The sequence below is a fragment of the Myxine glutinosa genome, chromosome 1 (genome assembly GCF_964187855.1).
Source record: "Myxine glutinosa chromosome 1, kmMyxGlut1.1, whole genome shotgun sequence".
Lineage (NCBI taxonomy): Eukaryota > Metazoa > Chordata > Myxini > Myxiniformes > Myxinidae > Myxine > Myxine glutinosa.
Window position 1 is genome coordinate 424,274,002 of NC_136261.1, and position 10,199 is coordinate 424,284,200.

At 41.5% G+C, this 10,199-nt stretch overlaps 1 protein-coding gene across 1 annotated transcript in view; it reads left to right on the top strand.

The window, feature by feature from the left end:
- LOC144894292 (uncharacterized) overlaps window positions 1-9,223 on the top strand; it is a 59,778-nt gene extending 50,555 nt beyond the window's left edge. Inside the window, exons 2-4 of the mRNA XM_078786766.1 lie at window positions 4,917-5,559; window positions 5,783-5,932; window positions 9,174-9,223. Coding sequence (XP_078642892.1) covers window positions 4,917-5,559; window positions 5,783-5,932; window positions 9,174-9,223 — 843 coding nt within the window. The remainder of the gene's footprint in view (window positions 1-4,916; window positions 5,560-5,782; window positions 5,933-9,173) is intronic.
- Window positions 9,224-10,199: the final 976 nt, after the last annotated feature.

A 10,199-nucleotide genomic window follows, 5' to 3' on the forward strand; every position in this document is an offset into this window, starting at 1 on the left:
TCCCTGTTTTCTACTGTTGTTTTGCTTGTTCGATTCGCTCTCTCTCTCCCCCATCTTGTCTCCCGCTCCCTTCATTATGTTTTATTTGATATGTTTTGCGTTTAATGTTCGCTCTTACACAAGCCTCGATCTTATATAGAAAAAAAAGTCGAGCTTAGGTGAGCAGGTCCTGGTGGCCTTACTTGAGATGGATATGGAGGAGCTCTTGGCCCAGGAAGCTGTACATGAATGTAACATTGTGGGAGAAGGACCAGGAGGGGAAGCAGGAGAGGTGCCGAGAGCGATTGAGGACCCAAGCCTCCCCCCCCCTCTCAAACCCTCCCTCCATCTTCCTCAACCCACCGTCCCCCCCTTCCCACGCCTCCTCCCCCCAAGCCCTCTCCCTTCCACACATCTCCCTGCTCTCAAATGTTGTGTTTGTGTGTTTCCCCTTCTCTCCCCATCTTGTCTTCTGCTCCCTCTTTTTATATATTTTGTTTGTCTGGTTGATTTGTTTGTGAAGTAAATGTTAGCTCCCCCCACTTCCCCCCTCTCCCCCCTTCCAACCCCCACCCCCACCTCCCCACTTCCCCACCAGCCCCTGGAAAAGGCAGCACCAATAACACAGAATAGTGGGACACCGTTGCCTTTGACTAGATAATGTTGTTGATTAGTCAACTAATGGCACAGGTGATGATTAAAATGCAGGAGGGACAAGGTGGCTGGCATTAGGCATGACATGCATGCAGGGAAGGTAGAGGTAAAGGTTGATATGAAGGCTATGGGCAATGAGGTAGCCGAAACACTCGAGGCTGTACTGAGAGAGCTGAGTGAGTATGTGGATGGTGTCCGGAACGAGATGGGAGCAGGTGAGGCTAGAATGATGGAGATAATTTGGATAAAATAAGAGGTTAATGGACTTAAACAGGGAGTACAATGACCTGTGGATGAGCAAAAAGAACTGAAGAAGCAAATCAGAAGTAATACAGGATCTAAGGGCAGCTCGAGAAATGCCCTTAGATTCTGTATTTGGACTTGAACAGCAGGAAGGATGGAAAGGGAAATGTTGGCAAGTAAGAAAATAATTTTAAATGGGACATAATGGCCGGACACAGAAGATAAAATAAATGGGACAAAGGATTAGAGACGAAAGAACGGAAAATGAAAGAAATATTGGAAGACACTAAAGTCATCTCAAGCACAAGAAGACAAGCGAGAGGGCAAAGAATGTTGAGGAGGAGATCATGGAATATGTAGAGACAATGTGTAAAGATCGGGATAGCACATGGCAGGTGCAGGTGGAGAGGATATGAGCGATCAAAGCGGATCACGACGAGGTGAGGCTGTGTGAACTGGAGCAAATTCATGGTGCGAAAGGGTGTGTGCCGAGCTTTGGTGGAATAAAGAAGCCGGGGTTCCTTGGAGTGCCGAGCCTGAGAGCAATGGAGTGTGTGCCGTGAGCGTTTAGAGTGGAGTGCATGAACGAGCGAGGGTACGGGTCATGCATCGATTCAGACGGGGGAAACCGTTAGCTTGACTGAGGGGAGGGGTGAGGTTACCGAGCGGGAAATATTTTAAATGTTAATATGTTCTCATCCTGTGCATGGGAGATTAAAAAGAACAGGTTTGTCATCCGTACGGTCCAAGGGAGGGGACATTTCAAGGCACTCCTTGTCACTGTGTGTTAACGGTCCGTGTCGGGCAAAACGCCCATATGCAGATGATTGAAAAAAAAATTCCCAAGAAATGGTGTGCTGCTGAGTGTGCGCGGCACAAATGCTGCATCTGGCACAATTGGCAAATTCAGCTGCGGGATCTCTGTGGAAAGGCTCATATCTAAAGTTGTGTGTGAACTGTCATGGAGAGACCCATGTGTGTGGATGGAGTGAGATTGACTGTGGAGTGGATCATGTGAATAAATGGTGTGCGTGAGACGGCTGGTGTGTGTAAGTTGTGTACGCTGGGCCATGAGACGATTTGGGGATGAACCACGTTGTGGTGAAGTGGTGTGGTTGTGGTGAAGGTTACGGGGCTGTGCATATGTGTGTGACGTATGTGGGGGTTCCGTAGCGCGAGCAGTGGATGTGGAGAACACGTCCGGGTTCCCGTCGGGAATCCGCCGAATGTGAGTGCGAACATTTAAATAAATTGGCAGGTTACAGATGTGCCGCAGAACTTTCCCACAGAGGGGGAATTACATAGGATATCATATTTAGTGCGGAAGCGGCTTAAAAGCTGGAACTCCAGAGCAATCGCTGCTGTTTGAACGTGTTGGGCCCACGAGGAGAAGCTGCCAACCTGTTCATGCCATGGAAGGATCACCTGCCGAGATAAATTGTCTTGCCAGGTTTGGCGGTCTCATTCGTTGTCAGTCGTTACTTAACATCCCGTTAGGCCGCGAAGCTAGTTCAGAGGTCGGGGAGAGTCCGAGAAATTCCAGAAAATGTTTTAAATAATTTTTCAATCTTTATTTCATGGAAATTGAATTAAATACTTAAACACTGCTGAATACAAATCGCCGCCTTGTTATTTCCACGAACCTTCAGGTTAACATGCTTCAACAGCGCTTAACATCCGGAATTTTTATTTTTCACAATATTTAACTTCATAATTAGTTCACCTGGAACGATTTTCCGGGGAGCTTATGTGATGGTGCGTCATCAGTCCGTCCATCCATCCATTTTTCCGTAAACACTTGCAACTTTTTCTCCTCAACCGCTGATTGAATTGTAACGAAACTTGGCACAAATTATATTTGTTGCGTTGTCACTAAAGTTTTTCACGGCATTAAAAAATTGTGTCTTCCGGGAGTCAAAGTGGGTCCACATTTAACGCCCCCAAAATAGGAATTAGCTTTTGACTCTGAAATTACACACACTATTTTGATGAAACTCGACCACAACCGTCATCACCTTTGATGTACCAATGTTTGTTCATGGCACATAGAAAATCGAAGTCTAAGGGGCTCAATGGGAGGGGGGGGGGGCATTTGGGTCCCAGTTTGACCCCCCAAAATAGATATATGCTTTCTTCTCTGAAACTACACACACAATTTTGATGACACTTGACCACAACCTTCACCACCCGTGCTGTACCAAAGTTTGTTCATGGCATTTAAAAAATCTGCCCCTTTGGGGTTGTGCAGGGGGCAGGGTCTGCCCTCCAAAATAGGTATTTGCTTTCTTCTCAGAAACTACACATCCAATTCCAATAAAACCTGACCACAACATTCTGTTCATCACCCATGATGTACCAATGTTCATTGATTGATAACATTGATAACATTGATTTTTCTTTTGTTTGTTTAAAGTCTTATGATGACGTTTGTATGATTGTACATGCTGCCCTGTCCTCCAGCATCCATTCAAATTGGTTAAAAATGCCCTGATATGGTTTAAAATACCTTTATTCAGTGTAGTATACTGCTTTATTCTACCAGATGAGCGCCCCGGGGTATTGCCCCTCTGTTTATATTTAAATGGAAGTATACATTTCATGACGTAACATGTTCTATGATCGCTCAAGATGGATCTCAGTCTCATTTCCCTCCAAACTACTGATGCTGATTTGTACACAGGTGATGTCTATCCTGTAAATGTGGAAGGCAGACAACACAACAATGATTCATCTGTCACAGAAGATTCAAAATGTGCTTCGGCAAATAAAGGTTCAGATGATATTCACATGACAAACGGAAGTGATACCTGTTTTGCAACTGGTGAGTGGAAACGTAAAAAATTAACTTTTCAGAAGAGATCTTTTGTGTTGAGAAAATATTAAATTTTTGGAAAAGTGTTAAATATTTAGCATATTGATTTTGACAAAAAAAAGAAAATTGTTGTGTTCTTTCTTTCTGTAGAACACTCCAGAAGTAATAAGGGACAAATAAGGTCCAGGCGCAGCTTGACAGTGAAGAAGAAGCCTTTTTGATGAAAAAATCACGAAATCAAGACTCACTTCCTCGAAAATACAAGTGCATGTCTGGGCCTCACAACACCAAGATTAATATTAAATTGAACAAACACAAAAAGGTTGTAGAAAGGGCAATACGTTATAAGTGTAATGTGTGCAGAATGGATTTTGCTTCAACGAATAACATCAAAATACACATGAGGATCCACACTGGAAAAGACCCCCACAAGTGCTCTGTCTGTGACAAAGGTTTCTTGACAAAAAGCAATTTGAAGAAACATAGGAGGATTTATTCAGGAGAGCGACTTCACAAATGCTCGATATGTGATAAAGGTTTCTCTCGAAACAGCCATTTGAAATCACATATGAGGATCCATACAGGAGAGCAACCTCACAAATGCTCGATATGTGAAAAAGGTTTCTCTCAAAAAGGCAGTTTGAAATCACATATGAAGGTCCATACAGGAGAGCGACCCCACAAATGCTCGATATGTGACAAAGGTTTCTCTGAAAGCAGCAGTTTGAAATTACATATGATGATCCATACAGGAGGACGACCTTACAAATGCTCAATATGTGATAAAGGTTTCTCTCGAAACAGCCATTTGAAATTACATATGAGGATCCATACAGGAGGACGACCTTACAAATGCTCAATATGTGATAAAGGTTTCTCTCGAAACAGCCATTTGAAATTACATATGAGGATCCATACAGGAGGACGACCTTACAAATGCTCAATATGTGATAAAGGTTTCTCTCGAAACAGCCATTTGAAATTACATATGATGATCCATACAGGAGGACGACCTTACAAATGCTCAATATGTGATAAAGGTTTCTCTCGAAACAGCCATTTGAAATTACATATGAGGATCCATACAGGAGAGCAACCTCACAAATGCTCGATATGTGATAAAGGTTTCTCTCAAAAAGGCAATTTGAAATCACATATGAAGGTCCATACAGGAGAGCGACTTCACAAATGCCCGATATGTGATAAAGGTTTCTCTCGAAAAGGCCATTTGAAATTACATATAAGGATCCATACAGGAGAGCGTCCTCACAAATGCTCGATATGTGATAAAGGTTTCTCTGAAAGCAGTAGTTTGAAATTACATATGATGATCCATCCAGGAGAGCGACCTTACAAATGCTCGATATGTGATAAAGGTTTCTCTCGAAACAGCCATTTGAAATTACATATGAGGATCCATACAGGAGAGCAACCTCACAAATGCTCGATATGTGATAGAGGTTTCTCTCAAAAAGGCAGTTTGAAATCACATATGAAGGTCCATACAGGAGAGCGACTTCACAAATGCCCGATATGTGATAAAGGTTTCTCTCAAAAAGGCCATTTAAAATTACATATAAGGATCCATACAGGAGAGCGTCCACACAAATGCTCGATATGTGATAAAGGTTTCTCTCAAAAGAGCCATTTGAAATTACATATGAGGATCCATACAGGACAGCGACCTTACAAATGTTCGATATGTGATAAAGGTTTCTCTAAAAGCAGCAGTTTGAAATTACATATAAGGATCCATACAGGACAGCGACCTTACAAATGTTCGATATGTGATAAAGGTTTCTCTAAAAGCAGCAGTTTTAAATTACATATAAGGATCCATCCAGGAGAGCGACCTTACAAATGCTCGATATGTGATAAACGTTTCTCTCGAAAAGACAATTTGAAATTACATATGAGGATCCATACAGGAGAACAACGGACAAATGCTCGATATGTGAAAAAGGTTTATCTCAAAAAGGCAATTTGAAATCACATATGAGGATCCATACAGGAGAGCTGAAATCTGTAATTACCAGGATATGAAAAATGAGATGAAGAGGATTTGTAAATTGAAGAAATCTGAAATTGTACCAGTGATAGTCAGAGCAACATGGAATCCGGATGATCAAGAAAATCCCAAAGAACTACTTGGAAAGTACTCCGGGGAATATCATGATAAAGAATCTACAGGTGGAAGCTGTCAGAGGTTCAGTGAGGATTCTGAAATGAGCCCTTGGACCAAAGGTATGAGAACGAAGTTTCACAAACTGGTTCATGAAAAAGAATCCTTTACCGAAAAAGGAGGTGGAGATTTTGAGTTCTGTGAGAACTTCCTTCCACCTTCTAAATAAAACCGGTCTGTGGAGATAACAACCAATGAGAGCATCCGTTCAAATAGACTATGGGCCGAGTCCACTAATTCTGCTTGGTTTTCGAATTCCGTGGTCTATGATGAGAAGTATCTGCATATGTGCTTGATATGTTTAATAAGTGTATATGAACCATTAATGAAATGTTCCCATGTTCGAAATTTGCACATTAATGAGCAATGCCCAAAAACAAAGAGGAAGTTAAACTCCGTTTGTGAGGACCTCCTTTTCCCTAGCAACGGTTGCATAGATGCTTCTAAATCGAGATTTTGAGCATTGCAATCCTCTGATCATGCAAATGTATGATTTTGCAAATCATCTGATGTTATCGGATATTATTTTGTGGATTATTTCATGTACATAATTCCTATTGGTGTCCGTTGCTATGGTAAAAATATCCTGAGCAACCAATATTTCACAAACTGCTTGTATGCATCAATTGATTCACTAAAAGTATAAATCTGCCCTGTAAATTCGACTAGCCAGGCTCGAAACATACTGGTGTACTTTGGGGACTCGTGATCCCACCCCACATCCCTATATTTATAACTTGGAATACAAAAATTAAGCATTAAAGAAACAAATATTTCAAAAAAACCGAAATAATTATCACACATATACTTTAATGGGTATTTATATTTGTGTAGTATCCCCATACTACCTTTCTCTATTTTTGTCCTCTTGAGATATACAGAAACACGGACACACATAAACACACATATACTTTTACACACATGACACGTGCACATCCATATCATTCTTTTTTATATTCCAAATGATCCTCATTCATTCTTCTTTCTTGTAAATATTTCCTGTTTCCTTCCCCTTTCTCTCCATTTAACACACACACGCACACACACACACACACACACACACAACACACACGCACACACATGCACACACACACACACACACATGCACACCCATGCAGACACACACATGCACTCATTTTAAAAGTCACATTTTTCATAATCATAATTCATTCTCTCTCCCTCCCCCCCCCCCCCCCCCTCCTCTCTCTCTCATTCTCTCTCAAGCTGTGTGTATCCCCATCTGAAACAGCACTAAATAATGGCAAAAGCCACTCAAACAAACCATTTATGTTCAGTTTATAAAAGGCTCGTGTGTTTCACATATGCTCTTTGACATGCATAAAATATTGCGTATAACAAGTCTTGATGTAAACAACTTTGTATGAGGACATCATAGTCTGAATCATTACACAAACATGCAACTCCTCCAATTCCTCTGACTATCGGCAAGTTAGTGCACATTAAGTACTGTACATATAATTTGGTTCAATATTAATTGGGAAAGGATAGATATTGTACTTGGTGTACATATTCATTGTAATTTTTCATATGAAAATCCGACCCGACAGGGCAAAAGATCACATTCTTAAACTACATTCATTTTGTTTTACCCCGCAGTGTAAACTGTTCTCGGCGAAAAGAAAACACAGGTATAATCTTTTAACTATAAATGCACAATTTCTCTGTCTTACATTCATCTGAAATACAAAATTTTGTATTCATTAATCTTTCATTTTCAAATGGAAATGACCCCATTCTATAGAAAGTGGCAAAACCTTTGTTGTTAAATGAAGAAAAAGAACAAAAACGCAGAGATTTTTGTTGATACAATAACATAATGCATACCTGTCAATCATATTTGTGCATTCAGTAGCAAAACATCAAAATAAATCAATGACTTATAGACTCAAGTGACAAAAACCCACAGAGTATAAGGAAGTAATTAAGCATCTTCATCTGATTCCAGAGTGGCAATTTCTTCCTCAATCTCTGTCAAGTCAGGAACAGACGCCTGATTTGCACAGACTTTAGATGAACACAAATCAGTACAGGGAAGCTTGATGAGCAAACACGAGCACCGCCCCTTGAGTACATTGTGTCTTCTTGAAAGAGCAATGGGCAAGTTCCATTGCACTTGATGGTGCTGGGGGAAGACCCATCCAGTCTATGGTGAGCAAACCATCATCAATATCCCAACCATTGTTCTTTGGTGATGATATTTCTGGTTTGCTGATAAGGCACATTTTGTGAATGGCTGCTTGGGAGTTTGCTCGCTATATGGGCTTGTGCATGAAATCTCTGTTTGGAGGCAAGCTTTTCTCTCCACAGCTCCCAGTCTTGAGCATTCTGCATCTTGCTTCATTTACATCACGACAGCCCTTCTGCCCATAGAGTTCACAGGTGTATGCTTCGATGTCTTCATGAAAGGATGGCGGTACTGTAAACGTCATGCCAAGCTTTTCAAATGTGGAGCAGTGGTCTTTACTTGATGTCAAGATATTTGCAGATTTTGGTTTACTATTACCATACAAAGCACTCACTGTGTCGCATCCAGTAAAACAATGAAATCCTATTAACGCAGAACAAACTTCTTTCCTGAAATGGTCAATTATGTGACAGACAACAATTGTGTGTGTATTACTTCCTTTGCCTGTGTGGAAGTAGACCTCTGCATCTATGTCCTTGCAAAATGCCACACATAGTACCAAGACATCGGTGTCTGGACTGATCATGATGATGTGATCACTGTTATTACAGCGTACAAAGAGTGTAGTAGAAGTCTCGTATCGGCTTCTTGTGTTGAGAACAGACGTTGGATTTGCAAAACTTCCTCATCATTGCCATGCTTTCCAATAGAATGACACTCAATGCAATGTCCAACAATAATTGTGATGTAATCAATCAGCTTCCCAGTCTTGCACCAATGTTTGAACAGAAACTGGAGCAGATTTTCCTTGTTGTCACCACAAGATCGAAACGTGGACCATTGTTTTGGAGTCCTCTGATCAGGAGAAAATATTTCAGTGATCTTGGTCCCTCCCTCTGCTCGTCTTCCTCTTTCAGCATTCTTTATGCTGCCAGACATGTATCTGTCCGGAACAAAGTGCACAACTTTGGACAAGTTCATCTTTGCCTGTTTCACAAGGACTTTCAACATTCCATCAGCAAACTGTCCAAATGTTGGCTGTGGTTTGAAGACTCTGATGAGTGCCGACGAATCCCATATGCACATTCAGCCAAATGGGATCTCCTCAACTGATCCCTCCAGAAAGTGCATGACTTTGTCTTTGTTGGTTTTCACAGGAGAGCCATCATGCATTGCCAGTGGTGCAGGAAATGGCCCCAATGAATGAACCAGCATCTCTTTGATGTCAATCTTTCTCACTGAACCAACAACAATCAGCCTGCGGACAGATCCTGGTCAGCTATCAAGGCAATTTCTTTACCCTTCACTTTTGTTATGGTGGACTTATCTGTATCCTTGGAAGTCTTCAGCTTCATCTTCATCATGGTGTCATGAAAACCAATATCATTTGAGTGAAGTCTCTTCTGGCAGAATATTGTGAAGGCAGCTTCACCTTTTTCCTTAGCCTCATGAAGGTCTGTTCTGTATAAGTCAACATGGGCCCGACATGAAGTGTTACGACCAACCACCGCCATCTCCTGACAATTTCTCGTAATGACAGTTCTTTCATATTTTAATAATGTCCATCTGTGCACTGCACACTTCTTGAGTGTGAATCCAGTCACTCATCCTTTTGTCTTGGAGTCTCGGTTTGCAGTTTGATCAATTATTTGGTCACAACCAATTTGAGCAAACCCATGCTTCTGTTGTGTTTGTGCAACAAAATTCCCAGCTTGAAACTCTGCATAGATGTCAGGGTGACTCTGTCTCAAGCAGCACATCTCAAACCAATACGATGTCAGATACCTTGCATTATTGATTCTGTCATATGAAATGAACCAAGGTGGAATGGAACGGATGCTCGACAGGTGAAGGTTCCAACTGGCTTGCTTTGTAGCCCTGATGAATAGAAGCAAGTCTTCAACCATTGGAATATATATGCTCCAGAAGTGGAACGTCTCAATATTCAGGTTGTCCATGATGAAGTTCTCATAGCCACTGACAAGCTCCTGAAATTTATTTGAGTTGACACGGTGGTCAAAGTCTTCGGCTGGGAATGCCTTCTGCAGGTGAATTGCAAGCTGGGAAGCGACATTTCTCTCCTCTCCTGATACAGTTTTCAAGTATGACTGCCATCGGAGTCGTTGCAATGCTTCACAAAATAATTTGTGAGATATTATGCTCCTGTTCTAATGATGGCCACT